Source organism: Poecile atricapillus, chromosome W (assembly GCF_030490865.1).
Source record: "Poecile atricapillus isolate bPoeAtr1 chromosome W, bPoeAtr1.hap1, whole genome shotgun sequence".
NCBI lineage: Eukaryota > Metazoa > Chordata > Aves > Passeriformes > Paridae > Poecile > Poecile atricapillus.
The window spans coordinates 57,140,680-57,167,667 of record NC_081288.1 but is presented as its reverse complement, the minus strand read 5'-3'; the positions used below and the strand labels follow the sequence as shown (position 1 = coordinate 57,167,667).

Sequence of the window (26,988 nt, the reverse complement as noted above, 5' to 3'; positions counted from 1 at the left end):
AAGTGCAATGCTATTTCACAGTTTTCCATTTTTTCCCCAGCTGTGCTATTAACAATCTATCTGAAGACAATGATGTCTCTAGTGAGAAAAATATGAGGACAAGATAGAGGGTGTGGAAAAGGTTATCAATTAGAGAAGAGATACTGATTTACATTTTTACTGCAACAGAGGAAGCACATGTTGGTTTCTCAACTGTTCAACATGCTTGTAAAATATTCAGCTGATAGTATAAAACATTTGCCAGTGAGCCTAAGGTATTCAAGCTGAACATGAAAAATTACAAATGGGTTTTGCAACAGTGTGCAGCTGATGATAAAATAGTAGGTGGTTCTCAATGCTGATAAATCAAGTGATGTGTGGGGGGAGAAAAACAATCTTAACTGTATTTACAGAAAACACCATTGACAACACCACGACCATCACCAGTTCTAGCATGAACCTTAACTAATACAGAATGTGTCCTGTTCTGACCTGGTAGACTCATGAAAAAAAACCCTACCATTATAAGTAAGTTGCAAAACTTTTCTAAAGCTGCCTGTCTTGCAGAAAAATATTACACTCCATATCTGATACTGTCAGGTCCAGGCTGCTGTATCTGAGCTTGCTGCTCTAGAAAGAAGGGATATGGACTAGGGGATCAGGACTCTTTTCCCTTCAAACCCAGCTATGTAGAGACTGCATCCTATATATATATACACAGCATATAGGGCAACTTACTTACTGTACAAACATCCCAGTGAAGATTGAATATCCTGTGGCTGGGTCTTCCCTGCAGATTGGCATAGGGCATATTAACATTCATGGAAGTGTTACCAGAAACTGTCTAATGCAAGGGAAGGTTGAGAAGTTGTCTGGTTTTCCTTATGAATTTGCTTAGTTGAAGGAATTTTAATGAAGCATCTGTCTCTTCTGTCCAGTCTACAAGAAGCAAGGTCTGAAGAACACATAAAGCTGTACGTTTTGTAATATAGTGCTACATTCTGACTTAGACATAAGCACTAAGTATTGAGATCTTGAATTTCTAAGAGTTCCATGTTGTCAACAGTACAGTACTTAGAAGTACTTGTTAAAAACAGGCAGGTAGTTGTCAGCATTATTAGATCAGGAAGAGAGAAATTAACAGAACATCTCTATGCCACTGTATAAAATCATGTTTCCATATTTTGAATACTGTATATAGTTCAAGTGGTTACCATATAAAGAATGATTAAATAGAACTAAATTCTTCAAACTGACAAAAAGATGAAGAGAAGATAACATAGAAGTCAATAAAGAATAAGGAATGTGGGAAAATAAGTACAGAGAAACATTTAATTGTTCTTTTTGTCATAAACTAGGTGACATCAGAGCAAGGACAGATACTTCACATATCACCTTCTTAAACTGTGGAGTTTAACAAAATGAGGAATAGAAAATACAAGATTTACATGAGTTCAAAAAAAAAACACTTAGGTAAATTTGTATAAGAAAAACCCTTCCAGAGATACTAAGCTCACAAGAATAATTCATTCATTAAGTTCTTAAGAAATGCAGATGAACCTGTTGAAGACAGAGTGCAAACTAGAAGAACATTAGATTTGACACAGTACAAACTCTCGTATGTCCTTACACAAAGCTAGGGAAGCTCGAGGTGACTGGATAGAATATGGAAAAGGTAATGAATGGTTCAGAGAAGCTCTGCTCCTGGCTAGGAGTGCTCTGCAACAGATAGGGCGGGATGAGATTTACAGAGGAAAAGATTTAACTGTCTCGGATTTCCTACTTTCCCCAGACCTTACTTTTTGCTTCTTCCAGCTCCTTACCCTCTGTTTTCCCAGATGTCAACCATCTGGGCTCCACAAACAGGAGAGAAGATATATTGCTGTATGGCAAAGTGGGAATGTGTGCCTGTAGCTCCAGCCTCACAATCCTTCCTCAGGATGGACTTGATTTAGAGATGGCACAAAGCTTGTCTCATCATGAGATGCAACCTGGTTGAAGGAGAAGCATCTTTGTCACAGGACAAAAAATCAGAACAGCATCCTGCCCTGACTAGTGTCCATGGGAACATAAATTTTAGCCTTTAGAGGAACTAGCAAGGATGACAGCAAAAGCACAGAAGCTTTCTGATCCAAAGCCGATTAAAATTTGGCTAGTGAGAAACAGGTTTGACTCCTCATGCATATGATTTGTTCTCTCTGAAATAAAGCTATAATTACCCACACTTAAAAGCTGCTTCTTATGCCTCATTGTCTAAAAACTTGGTTTCCATTTACCTGGAAATGAATCACTGGACTTCATAGAAGAATTAAGAGGTTTGTGCTTCTGGGAAATGAAACTCCGTAGTGTGCACATATTGCCAAGCAAAAAGCAATACAAAAGAAAAATGGAATCCATATTTGACTGGGATCCACTATTAATTACTACAGATGACTTACAGACCTGAGGCATACTTTCCTCGAGCAGGACAATATCTGTTTTCTTCGTGACAATACTATGTGGTCAGGGAACAGTATTGTTTCTGGCAGGCATAGATATTGTTGCTGTCAGGCAGTGGCTCACAGGGCAGATGATACGCAAGAGAAAGTTTCTTGCAATTGTTCATTCTTTGTCTCCCTTTGTCTCAAGCTTCACACACATGAGCAGCAGACACCCTTCACAAAAATTCACAACTGTCAGATTAGACATGGGGAATTGTGGTTATGAGTTATGTTACAATGAACATTCTTTTAGTGACACTCCCACTTTGCTGTAGTTTGTCAGAATTCCATAAAATTGCCAATTACATTTAAAAGACATTTCTTTACAGATCTTAAGAAATAGATAAGGGAATACCGTTACCCTATATGCTGAGTCATACAAAAATTATGTCCATTAAAGACTTGATGCAATGGTTCTTCATTTCTGTGGGCTGGAAAGTATATATTGGGGTATTTGCTGGAGAAAGAGAATGGAACCTTGTGAAAATCCAAAATAAATTAACTTGTAGTGTTTGGGTCTTTTAAAATACCAGAAGCACACATGGTACATTCTTCAAACACAGTCTCTAATGTTGTCTTGTATTCAAAACAGAGCATTGGTAAGCTGGAGTACAGAAGAGTATCCATTCAGGAATCACAGAATCCTCTTTCATCTGAGGCAGTAACACAACAGCAGCATTTTTTGTACAGCTATTTCCTACGATATCCAATGTGTCTGCACCAAGCAGTAATTAACAGCCTTCACAAGTACATTTATATTATCTTTGTAGTCTTTTTCATGGAATAAATCTTACTCTGCTTGTGCAGCCTAGGTTGTATATGTGCAGCAGCACAGCAACAGCTGGTTATTTGGTGAATATTCCCCTGGCCTTAGAAGCAGATAAAAGTCTCATACCTTGGTGCTACAAATAAATGTCATCTGGATCATAACCTTGAAGAGCTAAAAATGGGCCTCTAGAAAGAAACTTGATGGTCACAAAACAGAAAAGCCACAGAAGTGAGCTGCCTGGAAATGTGACAAAGGATTTGAGTCAGGTTTGATATTTATGACAGTTTTCTGGTCATCATTAACTCACAGCCTCAGCTTGAGTTACTGAAGGAGGGGACACCAAATTAGGTAGCTCATTTGGCTCAGCTCAGTCTCATATCTTAAGTAAGCCAAGACAAAAAGTGTGAATTTGGGAAATACATCTCAAATAACACTACGGAACATATATCCAGAAAGAAATGCTGGCATTTTGTTTATATAATAAAGTGAGGATAGATACCAGATTGCTGTCTGTGGACTGATTTGGCTAGAGAAAATTATCCTCAATCTGGAAACCACATTAGTGCTGATCCATCTATCCTGACTTCCAGTAAATCTTTTCAGATTAGCTATATTCAGAATGATAGAAATATAGTTATGTGACTTCATACTCAGCTACACATTCAGTTATCTTAGAACGAAGACAGAAAATGCTTATATGGTCTAGAAATGGTCCAAAATTTTCAGATACTCATGGTTCATTAGTGTTAACTGGGTAGGGCATAGATAAGGAACAGGGTAGACAAAAGAACACATCAGTGGAACAAGCAGAACATTCAAGCATTATAATAATATTGGTATCTGCATACAGAGAACCATGCCTTTCCAGAATGAACTGGCAACAGTCCAATGTGAAGCCTCTCAGCTGCCCAGGGTCTTGCAGAAAAATATCAGTGAGTGAAAACTACAGCTGTAGAAAGACATTCTGGATTTCACAAAGAATGTGAACAGAGAACAGAAGAGAAAGAGCTACCTGAAAGGAAGCTGACTGCCACAGAAGTCCAATGCTATAAGATTCATGATAGCATTCATTCATAGATTCATTAAAAAGAAAGTGAAAATTTACTTCTAAAAAATAAAGGGAAACTGACGTAATGCAAAAGAAAGAAAAAAAGAAAAAGTTCAGTAAAGTTTCACTAGTTTTAAGGGGTTAAATGGTCATGAAAGAACTATCAAGAGTGTGTGGCTATTGTGCATCTTGGTGTTTCTCCACTTGTTTGAACCACCTTTTCTTTCCACTTCACCACTGCTAGGATGGTTATTATTGAAGAAAGGAATAAAAATGACAGGCTGTTTCCACAGGCTCCAACAAGGTGTTGTTAGATGACTTGTTGAAGATCCAACAAACTGTGAAGTCCCATAGGTAAGAAGCCCAGAGACTCACTGAAGGACTCCCTGTTATACAGAGAGGTTCTGGGTCAGTTTGCCTCCCACTCATCCTGGCGTTGTGCCCCATGAAGAAGAGGACAAGATAGTGTATAACAGGGATGAAGGTGAGAAGCAACCAGGTAGGGAAAATGTATATATTGGGTGCAGAGCAGCACATCTGTGGTTACTTTCCACTCATTTTGCCATTTTACCTGGAGGTTCTGAGTGAGGAGTAGCTGTGAGTCAGGAATGTGAATCACACCCAGGCTGGCCAACTTCACTTCCCCCTTCCCTCCCCTGCCTCACAGCCTTTGTCCCCTCAAGTCCCTCTTGAGCTGTCAAAAGCTCCCCTCCTGTCACCCCTACCTCAATTTCTGCAGCTCCATGTCATTCTTCATCCTTTATGGCTTCCTTCTGCAGGCTCCATATACATATATTTTCATTCTGAGTGAATCTCCTCACCTGTGCCCATAGATGACTCAAAGTACATTCTCCCCATCCTTTCTCTGGGCATTCTTTTTGCTTTTCATCCTTTCTATTTCCAAACACATCCTGTCAGGGAGTCTCTTATGACAAAACTGTTCATCAAGCACAAATCCAGCTTCTGAATGCATATAAGCAATGTAAGCAAAGCTTGGAAATCTCTGCAGTGTGTGATCAGACACTAGAACCTCTGAAATATATGAGAATAGTAGTTATCAACTCAAAGGCAAGAGTTTTTTTAGTCTATTTTCTATCGCATGAAAAGGTAAAAAAACCTTAGAACACTCATATGGAGGCAGAAATGGAGAACACAATCTCATCCACAGCTGATTTTGAGAACTGACTTTTAGCAGTTAGATAGGAACTTATATAGCATTAAAAGAGGATAGTTAAGGTTTCATTCTTTAGAATGTAGTCAATGACAGAAAATATAATATCTGAAAAATTTCACCTATTAAAAAAAGCAGTCTATAGAAATTATCATTTTACTAAGTCATTTAGATCTATATGAGATGGAAAATTAATCTGTCTGATGGTTCCTAAAAAATAATAATTTCTAGAGTGCTTGTGAACCCAATATCAGAACTGACCCTTGTTCATTTAGTTAAAGTTTTTAAAAAATGGTACTTAGTGCCAATTGAAAGGGTTTATTCCTGCAAAATATGAGTCAGTGATACTGGCAGTGGCTTAAAGTGGTAGAAACCCAGCAGGAGGATGGGAGGAATAGCTCCCATCATTGCTACTGGACTTGTTCACTTGTTCTCTTGTTCACAGCAGCTTTACATGTTTGCACTACAGGCCTTTCTGGATAAGACAGAGAAATTGTGTTCTTAGTCCAGGAAAGATATTTCTGTGTACAATAAAGAAACTTAGAGGGGATATAAGATAAAGTCACCATTTTTTTTAAGCCAGCTATTACAGGATATGAGTAAGGGGAACTTTTCACACTAAGTTGAAGCAAGTGCATTTCCTTCTGTTTGTTAAGCACAGGTGTGTTAGACTTCAGGTTGAAGTGTATTGGCAGGTATGACAATTCAGTCAGTCTGCCAGCTAAGGACCTAACGAGCAAACTGTTCACACTCCCCTAGAGCTGGGCTGCTTCCCTTCTGCTGGCTCACATAGGCCTGATTTTGTAGTCCCAGAAGTGATATTAGCAGTAAAATAACCCTACAAAAGAAGTCATAATTTCTCTTCCCATTTATTTCTTTGAAGTAGCTTATCAGAAGTCTAAAAAAGAGACAGGTCAGGAACTCAGCCTGCAGAGCAGACTGGTGTTCCAGCTTGATGAATACACAGCTATTCTAATGAGGGGTGTGGCAATTCAAGCATGGCACTCAGCTGTAACTTCCTGATATCAAGGAAATGTATTTTGGTTGAGTTGCATTACTGCAAATAAAGAATACTACAGCAGCACCAGGCTGGTTTCCCACACCAGACCACACGTCAGCGTAGAAAGAAAATAAGCCAATTAGTAAGCAGAACAAAATTGGTTTAATTTATGTGTTAACTTTAACAGTTAGTTTCAGGTTTGTGCAATGCACTAGACATAACAAAGTCTTTAAAAGATTACTAAAAAGCATCTTATCAGTGTTTTTGCTATATTTTGATATTCTGATACATGATAAGATTTCAGAACTGGGACATTGATGCTCTGTGATAGTACTAAGAATGTAGATATTAAATGAAAAACAAATACATGCATGTTATCTCAAAATAAGGTGTTTGGACTGGGCCCACAATAAGCATGAAGGGAATTTCCTTCAACAAAGGAATGGAGGTTCTAGACAATTAGCCAAGTCTATAAGCAACACATAGGGGATTTTTGCATTTGACTACCGTTACAACACCATTGACCAATTGTGCATTGGTCAATATTGCAAAATTGTTGCATATTTTGGGTGAGAGAAAGAAAACATTTCAGTGGTCAGCAGAGTGTAATGAATACTTTTAGGGTTAGGAAAGATTTTATTACTATCTTCTTCCAGCACTAACCTACCAGTGTTTAAAATGTCTTGTGAAAAAATTTAAACACTTTTACTTTTGCAGATTTGAAGTCACAAGAACAGAAGAGGCTGTAACTTCTCTAGAAAATATCTCCACTCACTGTGTGGAGATAGAGTGGACCTTCTTCCAAATGTATCACATGTATGCGGTGGTCCGGTTACCATCTGGAAGAGCGGGAAAGTTGGTCCCAGGGGGAGCAGGAATTTTGTAATTAGAAGAGAAAATGTTTGCCTGAAGCAGAGTATTAGGAAACTGTAAGAGACGCTTTGGGGTGTGGACGGTCCGAGACACGGCAGAGACCTCTATAGTCGAGTTAGATGTTAGTAGTTTATTTCAGGGCGTGGGAGGGAGGGAGAGAGAGAGAGCCTGCTATGAGCCAGCAGATAGACCTCAAAGCAGGCTCGGAGGGAACAATACAAAAGGGGATAAAATATGAATATATGAGTTCAGGACTTAAGATAGCTAAGAAAGAGAGGAACAGAACAGAAGTGAGAGAGCCGGGAAAGAGAGGCAGAAGAAGAGCAGGAAAAAGAGAGCAGCAAGAGAACGTAGTAAGAGAGACAAGAGAAACAAGACAGCGAGCTCTCCTTTAAATTACTTATATAACCTATACATTTGAATATTCTATTCCTTCACTAACCAATCTTTCTAAGTATACTAATACAGTAACATTTGTGTGCGACCTATAGAAATCGCTGCTTTTGCATATTTTTAGTTATCTCAGGGTCCTTCAGACCTTTCCTTATGAGGCTGAGAAGAGGGGTCTCAGCTTAGTTTTATTGGGGGAAAGAATGTGTTCTGGCATACCAGACCAGTTTCTTTGAATTATTCAAACTGTGCTTTTCATTTGTATTTCTTCCTTAGCCTTTCTGGCTAAAGAGTCATATTTATAATTCCTTTCTAATTCTACCTTTCCAACAGGAAAGGACTCATACAGATCTGCTTGGGAATCAGTCAGAAAAGCTATCAGCAATTTTCTCACTACACAAATGCAAACAGGCAGACCTGAGCCAAAGCATAGAAATATTATTAAGGATTATTTGCAAACATTTGCCGTAAGCAGGAATTTTGTAATGGTAAGCATTTAGGTCGAGTTTCCTAGGCTCCCTTTAAAACAAATCCCCAAGCTGAATGAAATATGCCTGGAAACTACCTGTCTCTCTGCAGTGGACATCCATCACAGGAGCCTAGACCACTATCTTTGGATGAACACTTTACTTTCAGGTTAAGTGACATCTGCTATGTCCATCATCTAAATTTTCCTGTAAAACAGGACCGTGCTTGGTCATATTTTCTTTGGTATTTTCAGCACTGCAGCCAACAACAGATGGTGTACTGCAAGGGTCAACATCTATGCAGCTGAAACAGAACTTTCTCATTGAAAGCATACAGCTTAGTGTAGCTGTTGGTGCTTCAGGATCTCAGATGAGCTTGTCACTGGAGGTGGTGTTTTGCCTTAGTCTTAGATATAACTGTATAATTTTAATTCATTTTCAGTCTGAGGACATATTCATAAAGGTGATCTTAAGATACCATGACAACAAAAATCACTCTGTACAAATCAACCTTTCCCATAGAAAAGACTTCTCCACTGGAAGAAAGTGAAGAGAGCAGTGCTCTCTCATGCTCGCTCTCTCAACTGGATGGTCGAGTGCCTTGTTCCTGACTGCAGCCTGAAAGGCATTAGAGGAAAAGCTGGTGTCTCAGTGTGATAGATTAGCATTTAAGAAAACAAAGAGAAACACCTAAGGAAGTTAAAACCGCTGGAGGCTGATGGGAGTTTTTCTCCCAGCCAACATCTGGCCATTTCTAAGAATTGACAGCAGTTTTAACCATTGAAAAGTGAGATCAACCTGTGAACACCACCTTAAGACCTAAGCCTGGGAATTTCTTTGTCTCTTTGTTTCCTGGCTGTGAAAGGTAACAGAGCTCCAGCTGGCCTCCTGTTCCCTGCCCAGGCCATGCGGCCCGGGCAGGGGCTGGGCTGGGCCCAGCGGCTCCCGGCCGGGAGATGGGGCCTGCGGGGCTTGCCCCGGGCTCTGGCCGGGCCAGGCCGGTCCCTGGCTCGGCTGCAGTTTTTGCTGTGACTGAATTCACCAGAGACTGCCGAGTAAAGAAAGGAAAAAAGCTCTGGACCTGCGGCAGGCTGAGACAGCGACCACACTGTCCAGAGCAGCCATGAAGAATCTTCCATCACAGACAGTTCCAGCCACTGCTCCGGCAGAGATCACAGAACCATCTACAAAGCCTGGGCAAGATTTTAACCTTTTCATTACCCAGATGAGACCTGCAGATTAATCCTTTTTTCCAGAGAAAGAAAAAGAGAGTAATCAACATGTAAAGAGACTTTATAAACTATCAGAGACAGTAAAGAAAAGAATTAAGCTTCAGAAAAGGTAGAGAATTAGGAGGTGCTTTAATTAAGCTGAAATATTTTTCTGTTAAAGCTATGGAGATGGACAATAATGTTCTGAAAAAAACTCCTTTAATTCATGACAGAGTATATTGGGAGGAATGGAGTGTTCGAAGTGTGGATTTTGAGCAAAAGGTGGAGTAATTGTGATACAGTGAGGTGCTGGAACAGAGGGGGGAGAAGTAATAGTTGAAGATTTGGGGCCATTGTAGAGGCAAAGAAAAATCTTCTGTTTTCCAGGGAAGCTCACAGAGACAGATGAAGAGAACTTTTGCCTTTGAATAACTCATCCTTAAAATGATATCCCTAGACTCATTGACCCATACACACCTCAGAGTGATGTGAAATGGGAGGAGTGAACTGATGACAGGATTTCCGGGCAGCCGGCATCAGAAAAATAGAAAGCTATAAAAGAAATAGTTTTCTTGTGAGAAACTCCATATATTAGCAGAAGACTTCTGTTTCTCTACAAAGACTGATGAAAAGACTCTAGCAGGAATTGGGACTGTTTAAAACACCAAAGTTCCAAAGTTTTTTGTCTCTATTTTGTCATGTGAACAAGGGAATGTTTAAGTAGTGGGGGATAAAGGGATTTTCTGGAGGTTTATTCTGGTGTTCTTATTCTTGTAGTTTTGTTAATAAACTTTCTTTATTCCTTTTAGTTTTAAGCCTGTTTTGCTCTTGTTCTAATCCATATCTCACAGCAAGAAATAAGTTTTCTAGTAATTTTTTAGTTACTGTTTTAAAACCACAACAGTCAGGATAGTTCAGAGCTTCAACTTCACAGACAAAGTAATTAAGTGCTTTAGGAATGCTGCCCTGCCACCTCTACTTTTGGAGCTGCAGCACTGCTAGGAATGAGACTAGAGCTAATAGATATGCAGTCTAAATAATAAAGCTTTTATATAAAAGGAGTCGAGCAGAACTTGACTTCTCCTGCGTACACCAAAAATTCTTGTGTTTCAATGCAGTGGTTATGTCTCTAATACTGTACTCTGTAAATGTGTCAATGAATGACTTGAAAAAAAAACAAAACAATTTCAAAATCCCACACATTCAGATGGAAAATATTTTTTATTGATCAGCTTCTTGTTCCAGACCCTTAGTCCTCACCCATATTCCTAATCTCACATGATCAATTCCACATGGTTTCAGGATATGCTATTAATCATCTTCTAGTTGATTTTATTCCAAAGTTACACAACAGGAAGGATGTTTGACAGGACTATTCAGTGAAATAAAGGCCAAATGTTCAATAATCAGTACAGTGTGTAATATTATCCTGAACAATTGAGTATAAATACTGATATAATGGGGAAAAATATTTCCATTATTTCCATTAAACTGTTTCCTTCTAGACCAGATTTCCACAAGACAGTTTTAAATAGCTATCAAACCAAAGACATGTACCACCTCAGACAAATAGGAAAATTATCTCCAAGGCAAACACAAATGCAAACACAGAAAGCAGTTGTTAGATATACTTAAAGAACATGGTCTGTTATGGTGAGATCATCAGAATGGCATGACAAAATCAAAACAGGAAATTGCAAAGAAAAATAACATATCAAAGATGAGAAAACTTCCTCCATTCTTCATTTCTCAAAAACTGTTGGTTATGGTTTAAAAATGAGTTATAAACAAGAAAATCTGAAATCCTTATTCTATAGGTACACAAAGTACTCAGAGCATGTTTTGTATAAATGGGAAACATGGACCTGATTTTCTAAGTGATCTAAGACTTTTTTTTTTAAATACTGGGAAATAAGGAATCATAATCTGAATTTGTCATACTAGAATAGGCTCAACTTGCTAAATTTTTCACTCATGAGTATAATCTAATAGTCATTAGAAACTACTATCATGAGAGAGGACCAGTTAGACAAGATTTGCAAGTTGCACCAAAATACAATGTTGAGAAGATACTGAGGACCTTGGAAACATGTTGTTGAATTCAATGCAAGGACTGCACACTCTTCATCCTAGGAGAAAAACAGAAGAGGAAAGAAGATTGTTGTGAGGTTATTTCCTCTGAAGTGTGAAAAAATTCATTGCATTCATATATAGTTGGTGTAAAGTAACAAATCTCACCATTTGTCTACAGCTTGTGTATTTGACTGTCACAGTTCAAACAGCGCTTATATGAGCAAATAAACAAAACCAGGATACTTTATTCTGAACAGTATCCTCTGACAAGGGAAAAGCCAAAGACTGCCTTAAAGCAAGGATGGTAGCCCCTTCTCAACCACATGATTTGCACAGCTTTTGCAAGACTGCATCTTTTCCCCGTCTTTGAACAAGGCTTTTTCAGACCATCTCTATTTTCTCTGGAGTTCTAGGTAGCTCCCATTCTTCTAGTTTGGCTCTGAAAGGTATCCTTAAAGGAAGAGAATTTTTAAGGGCTCAGGGTCTACCAAGTCATACCTCCATGGGCTGCATTATTTACTGGTTTGTCTATAGGCTAGGACAAGTGTTTTGTAAAGAACTGTGGCAATAAGAAGCAGCACTGAAACAGCTGAGCAGACATGTCTAATCAGTGAGAGCACAGAGGGACCTGATCTGCATGCAAACATCAGTGAGAAAGCAGGGGACAGGTTCTAATAATGTGAATATCATGCACAGCACATCTGAGCTTGTTTCAGGGCTCTTGAAGGTTGTGTTGTTACTTTACACTTCCCACTTACACTGGTTGTCTCCCTTTCTCCTCACATTGGTAGCAAGGCAGCTACCTCTGATTCCAGACTGTGTTGCAAAGAGAGAAAGCAAGAGAAGAGAGAACACAGAAGCAAGGAATGTCTTCAGTGGAAAAGGGAGAGTTAAGAACCTGATATTCCTTCTAACGATATTCAAAATTTATTCAGCTATTCCTTCTGTGCCTGTAGCAAGGCCAGTGATATGGTTTTAAGATTAAAAACTCCATCCATTCCCACAGATGTTTTAAACTGTACATTACATGGATACCTGTGTGTCATGGCCTTTGCTAGGTTTCCATCACTGTGTGACTGACCATGAAAACCTGAGGGAACAAGTTCAAATATAGTTTGCCATTTCATTTTCATTACAATTCACATATTTATTCCCAGAGTAACTGATATGGGTTATTGTTTCACACAAAATACATAAATTTCTTATTTTATAGGTGAAATAATGTCTCAAAATATTTGGGTTTATTAAATAGAATCCAGAAAAGTGGTCAAAGAAAATAGAAAATTTAAAAGGAACACGAAGTTTTGCCTCCAGGTCAATGCTATTAAACGCAAATTTTAAAAAAAACACCATATTATTTTCGCATATCCATCCTTGGTAGAGTAAACAAGAGCAAGCCATTGTAATTCCCAAAGCATAACTACTTATAGAAAAATGCAATCCATTGTAGAATAATAAATTCTACGTGCCAGAAAGCTCTTCTTGAAGCCTGGGTAAACAGCAGCCTTCCTGATGGTTAGACACCCTGACTTTTTTATAATAGATGTTGTTATGACTGGAATCTTGTTTTTTAATAACATCATGAGTCTTCTGTGCACACTGACAGTGCTTGGTATTTTTAACAGTAACACTTAACATGCACATTTCTATTTTACAAAGATGTACACAGTATATATTTTCACTGTTTCACTATGCCATTACAAGATTATTTGTCATTTGCTTTGACAATTGTATAAATCATATTGTCACAAATTACGGACAAATCTCAAGGTTAATATTGCCTTCACCTTTATGTGGATGGGTTTTCTTAACATCTTATGCCCAAACACAATGTTACAGCATCCCAGTGTAACAGTTATCACCCTTGGTGACTCTTTCAAAAAACTTTCATCATGTTCTGATTTTAAAAGGCTAATGTTTAAGAAATACCTTTGTAATAGAAAATATGCATTTAAGTATACAAAAGTCCTTACTAGTTTTGCTGTTACTGATACATTAAAGAAGCAGCTGGTGGCTTCCAATTAGTCATTAAGAACATTGGAATTATTGCAATGAGACAGACCAGCCCAGTTCAGTATCCCACTTTTGACATTGACTTGTACAATCTTGATTACGGGGAGGTTTTGGGAACACTGGTCCACAGATAGAGATGGATTTATCTACAAACTAATGTAAATCACATTATCCTGAAACCTATGTCAGAATCCATGAAGCATAAGGTTAATGTGCAACGAACACAGTGTTCACATATTAAACTTCTGATATTCTTGTTAAGTGCATATTTTCTCCTTTTTTTCCTTAATTTTCACAAATTCCTAATCAGAAGAAAAAAAAACCAAAACAACAACAACAAACAAAACCCCCATACATATACAAACAAAACAAACAAACAAACTTGTGACAAAAAGTTCAATATTTAAATCAAATATGGTGCCCAAAAAGTTCTTTAGTCAGCTTTTAAAGTTACGTTATTTTCATTTAATACACAGACATATTCTCTCCACTATGAGGTGCAGGGAAATTCCAAGACTGACATCTCTAGAGCTTTTAATTATTTTACATGCTTTCATCATACTCTGCATTTGTTAAATAGAAAATATGAAAAATGAAAACGCATCCACACTGTATGAACCACAATACTCTGATTATTTAATTTTTTCATCTTGAGTGGGCTTGTTACAATTTTTTCAGTGGAGAAGAAACCTGAACTGGCATTATACGAATGATTACACAGGGAACTACATTCAGACTACAGTTTTAAGCTCCCTTCTTTTTATTATCAGGCTTCCAAATCTAAAGCTGTAGTTAACTGACAGGTGGTTTTAGACAATAGGGAAAATCTGTCACAGGACTCAGTATATTTACAGTGAGCTAGAAGGGGATGTTGATTGGTTGATTGGTTGTGAGTTTGGGAAAGTGTTTTTGGCAATGCTCAGATTGAGGCTTCTCTCAGCATGATTCCTTTAAGATTTTTTAGTTCTAAATTAGTCAATCCACTGCTGTACTGCTCACCATAAAGCCCCTTAGTTTGCTCTGAACTCACTAACTTCTACAATGCCTTAGTTTCAGGGCTTGGAAATTTAAAAATGTTTTGGTTCCATAGTATATCTGAGTAGTGTATCAAATAATAATAAAAATAATTATAATAATAACAATTATTATTATTGTTTTTGTTGTTGTTATATCCAGAAACAAACTTCTGCTTGCTGGGAAGTGGAGGGAAATGCTGCTCTCCCATTTGCAGAGGTGGGGAACTGACAGCAGGGCTGTGCTGCAGTCACTGCAATGGCAGTAGCATGTGCCTCTTGCCAAGGTGTGTTTTTAACTATTTACCTCATGTATTAACAGCAACGTAAATATAGGTGCAACACACAGAACCTGGCACAGGCTGGAAAATTCACCCAGGAAAAGCAGAGGCAGAATCCAGCCACACAAGTTGCCCTTGCAGAGCTTATTAAAGTAGCTGATGAGGCACTGTCCATTGTCTATAAGGGAATCTGAGCATATCTAGCTCTCACGCACACATCCACATTCAGTCAGGTTAATCCCTCAGTTTTCCAGTGAAAATACACTTCACCTGAAATGCTCCTTTCTACAGAACCAAGACACAGTGCTCCTTTTCTTAGCATGCATACTTACCACAGTAGGTATCACAGATCTGCAGTGGAACTGAATAATCTACATCTGTTCTCCAGCCCTTTTAAAAGAAAGAATTGAGGCTTATTCCCCTTTCAGTAGAACTGTTACTAATCACTTGTGTTAACAAAATGAGATTGCTTTATTAGTTTACTCAAGTGACTGCATTTTAAATGTTTTTAAACATAAACATATGGAGATTACTGGTCTAGTGTAATCACTTTTAGGTCTCTGATAGAGCTAATCATAATTTTTGTTGTTATTGTTGTCTGACAGAAAATGTCTTATTTACAAAATAAATAATTTATGTAGGAGTCTCCCCACCAAATTTCATTTCTCACTAGGGAAACTACTACTTTCATTACTCAGAAGGATCTTGCCAATCTTATTTTCATCTTGCTTCTTTCTTCCCAGCAGCAGAAAGTGAAGCTGAGAAGGGCCTTCCAGGGCAGCTACTGGAGCCTCAGAGCTCCACTCTTTCATTTCTCTCAGTGTCTGCTGAGAACATTAACTCCAGAGAGGCATAAACCTATCAGCTTCATGCTCATTTTCTGTGAATAAAATTTCTTAATAAAAGTCAGCTATGGAAATAGTGTGTAGAAATATCAAAAATAATTTGCTTAGTTCTGCTTTCTTGAGTGCTAATTCTAGACACCATGCAGATGCTGTGCTGTTTACTATATGCCTCACCTTTCTAGTCAACGTCAATTTTTGAAAATTCATCTATTATTTACTTGGGTCTTTTGATAGCTTGGAACTTTTTTTTTTTTTATGAAGGAACATATAAAGACAGAATTAGCAATATCCTGATGATATCCTTTTATCTGCCACAGACAAAGGAGCAAGATCATGGAGAGCAACTTCTCAGTTAATTAATGTCATCTCAAAGAGAGGTGGTGGCAGCATACCAAGCTATAAATAATGCTCTTTGCCAACTCAGTTTGCACAGTAATCATATTTAGCTGGGAGGAGAAAGCAATGAAAGTACCTGCTGGTTTGCTGGGGTTTTTAATGATTTTTTTATTAGTTTATTTTGTACAGGGTACCTGGCAAAAGTAAGACACATACCTGAATGCAAATTGTTGACCCACACATTTCCTGTGACATAGGGATTGAAACAGAATCTCCCTAATGAAAAAAGAATAAATAATATTTGAAAATCACTATTTTCCATACTCTGAAACAACGAAAACATACTGTGTCTCTCCAGCTCATTGCTTTGGTTTCCAATAATGGAAAATTAATGGAAGATTAGTTATTTTCAGAGATAGTCCCAGATCTCAATGACCATAAGCAGATGGCAGAGTTTTACCAAGCACAGGGTGGCAGCACAGGAAGAGGGCTAATGTTACTGTATTTTATGGAGCATCATAAGGAGGACACACTCCCTCCACAGTTTGCTTTCTCCCATCGTCTTCATTTCTTTTCCCTGGTGTATGAGCTGAAGGAATGACCCTGTCTTTACAGTTCTTCTGGACTTCCCATCCCATTGTATGCAGAGAACAAGCTGAGCCTTAGGCTAAAATTGTCCTAAATGACTGGCTTGACATTTAATATTTGATTGATTATGGTTTGTCCTCAAAATAATGTTTGTTACTCCACCAATAGCTATGAATCCCACACCATTCTCTTCAGCATGGTAAACTCCTAAAGTAATTTGGGGGGAATTAAGTGAATATGTATTTCTTTTTTCAAGCACGACTGAAGAGAAATTAATAGTTAAAGGATCAACACTGGTTTATGGGAACACAGAGTTAGGTCTTGATGAAAACTTTGTCTATACTGATCATGGTGTTGAGATAGGAACTGTATGTAATTTATGTGGGGTCTCATTCTGTCACAGTAGCAGAGGACATAACAGCTTTGTACCACAGGGAAGAAAACATCATTTTTAAATGCATCATTGCCTTCATGAAACACACACTTCGATATCTAGATGTGCTCCACGATTATCCCTTTTACTTAGAAATTCACACAGGGAACCTTTTAAACCAGAAACTCCACAGATTTCATGTGAAATAGACCAGTTGAAGGGTAGTGCTACTGAATGTTCCCTGCGTGTTGACAACTCTTCTATCATGCAGATGTCCATCTCTGCCAGTAATACAGCACTTTCCAGACAGCTTTTCCCATAAGGACAGACTCTTGATGTTACCATTAATGCCCTCTGTGGTCCATTACACAGGTCCATTAACTAGAGATAGCTGTTTTTTCCCAGGTTTTTCCCCATGATTATTCAGCTTTGGGATCTCCTAGAGAACCAATTTATCGTCTTATGCTTATTCACGTCCTCAGATTGAGCTGAGTTGGAAAACCCTGTTTTTAAGTTACAGTCAGCACCAGAGGTGCAATAACGATCTAAACTGATTTATTATTCAGAAAACAAATTCAGTGTTCAGTGTCCAGCCCATTATGTTTAAGAAATCCTTGTTCATAACTGCCAAGTCATCAGCTAAGCCCTGGTATGTGCACTCTTCTACAGCAGTACAGTAAAATCACAAATACCTGAAAAAGGCACCATTGCACTGTGTCCCTGCATAGTGGCAAATAAGTACAGCTGGAATATACCTTAAAGAGAGGATAGATGTAGGAGCTATGTTTGTGTGTTCTAAAGCACATTCCCCCACAGGGAAGTGAAAGTCAACAGGAGTAACAAATTCAAATCACAATATCTAGATTTCTCAAATTTCTCAAAATTCATCATATGCCATCTCATACACCTGGTCAGTGAAGCAGACAGCAGCAGCACATATTTAGCAGTGGACATGGGACTACTGAGGAGCTGGCTGCTGAACCAGAGGGATGTCTTTCAGCATGGTGGTCCAAATAGCTACTAGGATATATCCTGCTAATATTCTTGTTTGAAAAATAATGCTATGGCCACTCTTTTGCTCTTTGACCTCATCACTTTCCTTATGTGTCTCTCAGCAGATCACAGTTTGGGCCAACAAGGTGACTTGGCAGAGTTAAAGGGAACACCACAGTGCTGCACTGAAAATGTGTGGGGTGTGGACTAAATTGCAAGGGAGGAATGAGGCTCTCATGATTAGCCGCTGCCTGAAACTGAAGTCTCACCCTCCCATAATCTTTTCCCACTCTGTCCCCACTTTATTGGAAGAAGCAGTTGTGTAGTCATACAATCAGCTCAGAAAGATAATTTGGCTGAAAACTAACCCTTTTTGCATGCTGAATTTGTATTGGCAGCTGTGACATTTAGAGTTCATCATAGATTGATGGCTCAAGTCTTACATTTCATGATGTGTGATTTGCCGGGTCAGCTATATCAGTGACCCATCTATGAAATATTAACAGTAACATTTGCTATATACATAATACAAACACCACACTACAAAAATTACATTAAAATAATATTAACCACTCAATAGTCACATCCTTTGATGTGACTCATTTCACTTCAGGATCTTTATTTCTTGTTTCAGTGTGAGATCAGATTTAGAACTACATGCTTTTAAAATGTTCCAGTAATTGTTCCAATATGTACATGGTTTATTAATGGATTCAAGCTGCAGAACAATAAATGAAATCATAAATTAATAAAGTTAGGTATGTTTAAAAGTCTTACAATGTTTAAGAATTAATATATACAAACCACAGAGACTGAATGGTGCATCCCAAGAGATTCACATGAAGCCATCTGCGTCTTGTTACACACAAGCACTGAGAACTGTGCCTTGATCTGGGATGTGAAGAAAACTTCTATTTGTTCTGCAACTGCAGCAGTCCTCATTTTCCAGGCTGATATTAGGGGAAAAGACTTACTTTTAGATGTACAAATACCGTACATTATATCCTAAATTGATGCCTAAAATAAAAGCTTTTTGTAAGTGCTATCAAACAATATGCAAGTAATTATTTTGTTTCCTGCAAGTTACTTTTTATACCAATGAACTCTAGATCTTCTGAGGATACATAGAAGTAACAAGCTGTCAAATCTCTTTGACTTAGTTTACAATTTAGAGTATTGTGAATACTTCTCGCTTAAAAGAGACAGGTTATATCTAGTGATTTAAATATTTTCCACAATATAACGTTATCCAATTTTAAAAATATATATTTACCTGGAAATTCTCCATGAGCAAATGGACATTTAATCCGAGATCCTCGTTTGGTTGTAAACTGAAAGCAGAGAAATTTGTTAGGAAAAATGAATTTTCTATTTCAATCTGTGGCAAAATATTCAACTAGTGATGATCAGGGCATTCCAGAAAGTTGCAGAAGATTAATTTACAGCTTTCCTGCTTTATGGTATCTTCCAACCTTTGACATAAATTAGATCCCCTAATTCTTCAGGTATTTATAATCGTGCATATTTTACAGAAATACCTGGTTCCACTGACTTAAAAGTGTTCTAAAAGAAAACAATAATACGCCTGTATTAGCCTTTACTTGGCATTTTTTTCTCAACTAGAATAGTAAGAGATTCTCCATTAAATTTACTGTATTGATCATTTTATTCTTAAATATTTACTACAAAAAACTTTATGTGTTAAATTTAGCACATTCTTCAGAGTTTGCATTGACCAAAACCATTTTTTTTTCTTGGTTTCCTTAAACAGAAAAAATGAAGGGCAGAATCTGACCTGTGTCCTATCTATCATTGCTGTTCACTTCAAAACAATCACCTTCTAATCTAATCTTTCATTTTTCTTTCATTCTCAGTTCCCATTCACCAGTGCTACAAAAAAAAAGTTGATCATAAAGACCATCAGCATCTCAAGTTTTTTAGAGACAGAAGGACAGTTAATTTATGTTTTATAAAGAAATCCCTTTACCTTCATGCAAAGTCTTGGGTGAGTGTCCACACGAGAATATTTAACCTGCTGGAAGACAGAGCACTCAGCATTAGCTAGTTTTATTAACTAGTTTCACAAAATCAACTATTGAAAATGTTCATGCTTTGATTACTGAGAAGGCAACTGGTTTGTTGACTTCATAAACACCCCAGGAAGTTAATCGCATAAAATGATTAGAAACAACTGCTGCTTTGGGTTACTAAATAATTTGCTTCTTTTTATCTGCAACATGTAGTATTTTTTATGGTCAGCCTGACCCATTAGAGCTTAATTAATTGATTCCATGGTGTCTTGTGCAAAATTGTCATTACACAGTTGTCTTGTACCAACCCGTTATTTGCCACTCATGAATAACTCAGCAGAACAGTTAAACAGACATCCAAAAATATTCCACCATCAGTTGAGAAATCTTTGCATTTTCCGTACCCATATTTCAGAACGTAGGCTGAATTTTAGAAATCCACTTAGGCAATCCACAAAATATTGTTTACTTGATTAACAACTCTTTACCCACCAAGGGCTTCACCACAAAAAGCTTTGTCTTATATAAACAGTTGCTACACATATAAGTGATCCTACTTAAATAAACCCTGTTGCTCAAGTGACTGAGCACAATATACAGCCAAACTCTTCCTTCCTGTAACCTCCTTTGAGAACATAACAGTGTCCCTGGAGATAGTCCGACTGTCAGACCTGGAGACAGCATTGTCATTGACAGAGAAAGCCCCAGCCTCAGTCAAGAGTAATGCAGCTTTTGTGCCTAAGTCAGCACACGTGCACAGTATTGGTGGCCTTGTGTGGATTTACAGAGCAACTGGCCCTGTCTGAGAAATCTGCAGTGGTTTCCAGCATACTGCAGAGATGGTTTTCAGGGTTACAGTACAATAAATGGACCAAATTCAATATCAAACTTCTCAGAATTAATGAGGGGAAAACAAGGGAATTAATTCTGTCCATAAATGTTGATGATCCTTTTGGATCCCTTCCAGCTCAGGATACTCTGTGGTTCTATGATTAATATTAATGCTCAACCATTTAATGCAATCAGTAAATACAGATAAACACTCATACTCCATAATAAAGTTGGATTTTGTTCTGGTAACAGATACAACCATTACCAGCCAGATCTCATTTAAGTCTTTTTTCTTTTTCTTTTTCTCTCCTGCAAGCAATAAGTTGTTGCCAGCAGATGAATAATCCCCCAGGGATCACTCACATCTAAAATTAAATTAATCTGTTTTTTCGAGATCAAAGCTTTGTTGGAACTCACAAATGATAAATCTGAAGAATCACTAAAGGCTTGGCCAGGAGTTCCTAATCGCAAAAGCATTCAACAGTCTTGAGTCAGCCCCACCCCCTCCTCTATCATGTCATCGGAATAACGATGTTAGTCCAAAAGTTTCAAAATTATTTGATTTTATTTGCCTTTTCAATTGTTACTCTAAGTTTACTATCTTCTCTCCACAATCAGGCAAGCCTGAAACTTACTTTTCATTATGAAATTAATTCTAATGAACCTCAAAAACCCAGAGCATTCAGCATGATCAGATTTGAGATTGAAGTGTTAAGCCATTCAAGACACATGCATTTGAAAACCCTTCTCAGCTTGAGGAAAAAAAAGTGCTGGAAAAACTAAGGGACACAAGATTTCAGCATCCATAATTTCAAGACATTGGACCAGGTTGAGGAAGACACTTCAGAAAGATCTTAATTACAAAACAATTGTGCCCTACCAAAGTACTGTTATGTCTCCAGAAATATTTAAAGATATTTAGCTTTATCTTATTTACATTTTTGGTGTCTAAATGTTAAATATCTAAATATGTTCTAATCACAATAGACCCTTGTGACAGTAGAAAGAAGGCAGTACCATCAGAGAGAAATCCCTCCAACCTATTATGCCTATCTACAGACAAGAGCTGTCCTCACAATATGTCTGTATCCCTTACTTTAAAGGAAATCTGACATGAATTATAAATAAAAAGCAGATTCTATTTACCCCAAAGAATTTAGCAAACATTACTAGCTGCCCAGTCATCTCCACTTTTTATTTCTTTATAATGAGTCAGTGACCATTTTGAATAAATCATGTGATTAGTGTGCAAGAACAGACTGTGATTATGAATAGTTTTAAGTATCAGAGAAGAAGAGAGGAATTTGCAACTGCTGTTAATCCAAAGTCTAGTTCTTCACATTATGCCTTTGGTGATGCACTTCAATCTCACATTTTGAATTAATCCACATAGCTCTTACTTTCTCAGGAGAATTTTTGAAAGAGTTTTCTATATCTTCACAATGGTCATTCGACTTGGTGAACCTGCATAGGTTAACCACAACAAGGACAGGACAGGCTGGCTCCCAAGCAAGGGTTTGTGTCGATGGGTTATAAACAATATTGTCCCATAGCACCTGTGTATCTGTGCACAAAGAAAGAGGGAAAACATTTTTCAAAATGTCCAGACAGGAATCAACACAGTTAACAAGTCTGGTACTTACTGTATATGTGCTTTAACCCAAAATCTTGGACTTCACACAATAAAACACTTTTTAGGCTACTCTTATTTCTATTTGTCTGGTAAAACATTTACTTTCATAAGTGCTAATAAGACCATTTCATTTTCAGTTGTCATCTCAGAACAAATTCGGACATGGCTGGAATATTTTTGTGGGTAATTTCCCCTTAAGCATGGAAGGCACAAAGATACTCCCTGCACCCTCCTTTAAGTAGGGTATTTGACACCTTCTTCAAATGTCTCCATGAAGCACTCACTCTTCAAGCACTCAGCTCACTTCTAAGCTGACCTTTTATTCCTCCTGGCCAGTTTGCATGTCACTTAAGAAAATGGGGGAAATAACTAGAAAGTTACTTAGTGTTTATGTTGGCATGAACTTGGTGAACTATTTGGTCTGAAAGTAAGTTGTTTTATCTACCCACAGTAAAACAAACCAATATGATTATTTCCTTGAAGTTTTGCAATACATTTTTTTCACTGTAGATTAATTTAAATTGTTACATACTAATGGAGCTGCTGAAAGTCACTCCTATAAAGAGTAATCACAAAGTACTTGCCATTTTCAAAGGGGCAAAGTTGTATCCTCCTTGCATCTGGAAATGCCAGCCAACCCTACAACCAAACAGTGGACATTATAGGTTGTCAGACACATTCTTAACATTTCAGGTAAAATGTGTCAGAAAATTTTTCCACCAAAGGATTAGGATGCTATGTTTGTTAGAAAACTTTGGAAGTTGTTTTTTAAAAGAAGTTTTGCACTATATTTTCATTTTATTAGTACTCCTACTATTTTTAAGTCATATATTTAGTCCAATTTCATTTAGAAAGTCTTCCAGATTAATTTTCATTAAGTTTCTCACAGCGACATTACTTTCTAGGAGTATCAAAACATTCAATAATCATAAGATCTCCTGGCCTGGGCAATGGTAAAGGATGCATCCTTAAAATCTGAAGGCTAACACTTAACCCAACCTTCAAGTGTATGTGCATGGCTGCTGTTATACCCTATTTATGTAGACTCATGTGCAAATGTTTCTGTTAGAGTTCTCATCTGTTTGCTCTGCAATCCTATTGCAGAATTTTCTGTGTATACACTGAGAGGAATAATACTTTTCTAGTGGCCTCATATATTCAGAGTGGGATGAAAAAAATCCTTAGGCTTGGAAGAGACTTGGTGGTTCAGCTTGTGTATTTAGGCATGTGATTTTAGGTCTCATAATGTACACATCTAATCGTGACTGAAGTCCCCAAATTACTGTCACAGTAGTCTTATTGTGCAATCTACAGCACAGTCCAGCACATCCCAAAAGGGCCATCTGCCTTTGGTCAGTTGAGCAACTGACTGCATTAATTACATCTCTATTGACTGTAAGAGACTGGACACCTAATTCAAATGTAGATATCTATATTTGGATGTCTACATTTAGATATCTTAATCTGCAAGGTAAATCCAACCCCAAATTTCACTGAGAAAACTAGGTTCACATAGTAGCTTTCTATGTTATCAAAATAATTTTAGATTTGTTTGGGACCTTTTATTCCTTGCATAAAAGACATTCCAAAATCTCACTTCTCGGGTTATCAGAAAAATCTGTAACTAATCTGAATATATTCATGGAATGAAGTTTATCCCCCTTCATTCTCATTGAAAGAGTGGCTTTTGTTTAAAACATAACTTATTTTTCCTTATAAGTGACCCTTCTGATCTCTATTTACACAGCAAACATATTTTCTCTTTGCATGTGTCTTACCAGGCTAATGGAAACATGGTATTTGAATCTCCTATATAAAACAGTATCTTCATTTCCCGACCACCACAGATTTCTTATGTACATCTTCCTTTTGAATTAATCTTTCTGGAATATGGATACAAGAATTCCTTACAGTATTTCAAAGGCCTTGCCCATACTTTTCTGTTAGCTTGGAATAATCTAACTTTTGTTCATGTTTACATCATGGAAGCAAGCTAGTTAATCACCCTGTGATCAACTATTTCACCCAGATCTTTTTCTTCCACTGTTATTTCTAAATGAGGACTTGCATCTTACAAAGAATTCTTTTTATTAGAGCAAGTGCATGAACTTGCACATCGTATTTTACACTTCTTCATCATCATTCAGTTATGTCACATATGAAGATCTCTAGTCTCTTCCAATTACGCTGACCCTCTTCCATGTTTGATTACACGTCCCAGTTGTGTTCCAGAAAATGCATTTTTTGCCCATGTCCTTGATGAAAACATTTATATGAGAATCACTCTACATGTCGTCCTTAAATAACCTCCCTACCAGCACAGGCCCATCCAACAGGAGTTGCTGAGTTAGCCCTGCAGCCAGGTATTATCTACCACTCAAATCTTGTTCTCACTCTCAGTTTCCTCAATTCCTGTTTTAGTTTCTCATGCAATACTATATCAAATGCTGCTGAAATTCAGTCAGATTAAGTCTTCTGTCTTTCATTTTTTATAAAAGATCAGTCAAAATAATATTACACAACAAATTCCATAAATTATTGTAAATTTTATCCCATTTTCTTCTGATGGCTGTATTTTAATAAGCATTTCCTAAAAAATCTCTTCCTTACATTCATGTAATCCTAAGGTCAAAAAAGCCTTAGTCAAAAACTTGGATCTAAAGCCTTTTTCTTCAGGTTTTTCCTCCTTTCTTAGCACAAATGCCTGATAAAATTTCTTTAATAAGAAACACAAACATATACCAAATTCCAGACCGCATTACCTCAATGCAAAGACAAGGGAGCAGCTGAGAATATTTCAGAGAAACGGATTTAAAAGATTCCTTTCCTTTTATCTGAAATTAAAAAGATGGTCATAAATCCAGGTCAGTAAATGACTTTTAATAAAGCTAAATGATAGCTACAGATTATATAGATATGGATAAATACAGACAGAGATGATATAGATGATATATAGATATAGATTAAATATAGATACAGACATAGAGATATAGATCTCTATATATAGATATATAGATATAGATGATATAGATGATATAGATGATATAGATATAGATAGATATAGATAGATATATGGCATTTATTATAACCTTAATGAGCATTGCCACCTTCAAGGCACCCCCCACCAGTTTCCCAAACCACTGTGATTTTAACTCACCACAGCAAATGCCCCAACATCTTCACAGGTAAACCATTTGTGGCACAGGCGAACATAATAATCTTGATCTTGGGGAAAGTTGGATACATTCACTGTTAAAATTCTCCTTGCCCTGTCTAAATTATAATCTAACTTTCCAGCTGAAAAAAAAAAAAATCAAGCATGAAATTATTTCAACTGTTTCTTTATTACTTTCTTATTTCTATGTTATCTATTCATAAAAGGTACAGAATATATTTCATAACTTGATGTAGATGAAACTCAACATCTACAGATTCTTACTTAGAATGTTTGAAATTATTACTTTTCTACTGATAATCCTAATGTTCTTTTATGAGATATAATTTTCATTCAACATTTTTTATCTTAGAACTTGTAATACTGAGAGGCCAAGACATGTGCCAATTTTACCTGAACCTTAGTACTTGGAATCTTATGTAGTTTATGTACAAATATTTGAAATATACACACTAATACTATTATAAGGGCTGATTACCCCAAGATTGTAATTTTCTTACATAGAGAATATGTGCAACTATGATTGACAAATGCAATATGTGGAAGGAATATTTTTTTATACATATATTCACAGGTATGCCAAAAGCAGTATAGCATTTTGGAAAATTAATTTTGATCTATTTATGAGGTCTTTCTATAGGCAAAACATAAAAACAGCAATCCAAAGTGCATTAAAAAAACACAAATCTATTTCCAAAAGTTTAGAAATCAAATAGATTATCAAAACCTTTATCTCCCATGTAGCATATTCAATAGAAATATATTTTCAGAACATTACCATGTACCATTTCAATAGAAATACATTTCCAGAACATTACCTATCAACTATAGGGTAATTATAAGAAGGGATAGTTGGAAATAATATTTTTTTCTCCTTGCTCATTTAAGAATGAAAACATGTAATTTTATAGGTTACCAGAAATATCTCAGTTCTAGGTTGCATAGAAGATCAGCTCACCCGAACAAGCTGGAATATATTTTCCCACATCACTGTTTCTGCAGTCTGCAAAGTGGAAGGCAGAGTTTGTCTCAGTGCTGCTTTATTCATATAACTATGTAAACAACCTGCCAAAGTATCCAATAGATTCCCAACAGGAAACCTCTCTCATTCCTCTTTTTAAAGGCAGATTTACATACATTTTTAGATAAATGGCAAAAGAGAGAAGTACTCTTCCCACACATAGAGATTAGATCACAATATGCCTTAAGGATCTATCTCCCCAGTCTGGGGTTTCTACTGGGAAGCCTTATCAGCAGTTAAGGCTGCAGTTGAGGATATAACGGCACACTTTTTTACCCAGAACCTAACAACAATTTGAGTAATAATATTTATTTCAGTTACTTTTTCCTTGAAAAACAACTCCTGTTGTTTATCAGGCTCATTTCTCTGTTATCAGTTATTCTCTATTTTTGCTA

General features: G+C 37.1%; 1 protein-coding gene across 2 annotated transcripts in view; it reads right to left on the bottom strand.

Annotated features, from left to right (window-relative positions):
• Positions 1-11,217: 11,217 nt before the first annotated feature.
• Positions 11,218-26,988, bottom strand: part of LOC131591938 (putative interleukin-17 receptor E-like) — a 42,050-nt gene continuing 26,279 nt past the window's right edge. The window contains exons 6-17 of one of the 2 annotated variants that reach the window (XM_058863071.1): positions 26,531-26,575; positions 25,555-25,694; positions 25,160-25,231; positions 22,982-23,036; positions 22,165-22,328; positions 19,891-19,938; positions 19,177-19,234; positions 18,708-18,853; positions 16,166-16,225; positions 15,101-15,158; positions 12,497-12,551; positions 11,218-11,517 (exon numbers count right to left, since the gene is read on the bottom strand). In XM_058863071.1, coding sequence (XP_058719054.1) covers positions 11,490-11,517; positions 12,497-12,551; positions 15,101-15,158; positions 16,166-16,225; positions 18,708-18,853; positions 19,177-19,234; positions 19,891-19,938; positions 22,165-22,328; positions 22,982-23,036; positions 25,160-25,231; positions 25,555-25,694; positions 26,531-26,575 — 929 coding nt within the window. In that variant the 3' untranslated portion in view covers positions 11,218-11,489. The remainder of the gene's footprint in view (positions 11,518-12,496; positions 12,552-15,100; positions 15,159-16,165; positions 16,226-18,707; positions 18,854-19,176; positions 19,235-19,890; positions 19,939-22,164; positions 22,329-22,981; positions 23,037-25,159; positions 25,232-25,554; positions 25,695-26,530; positions 26,576-26,988) is intronic. The other variant, XM_058863072.1, reaches the window with a different exon arrangement.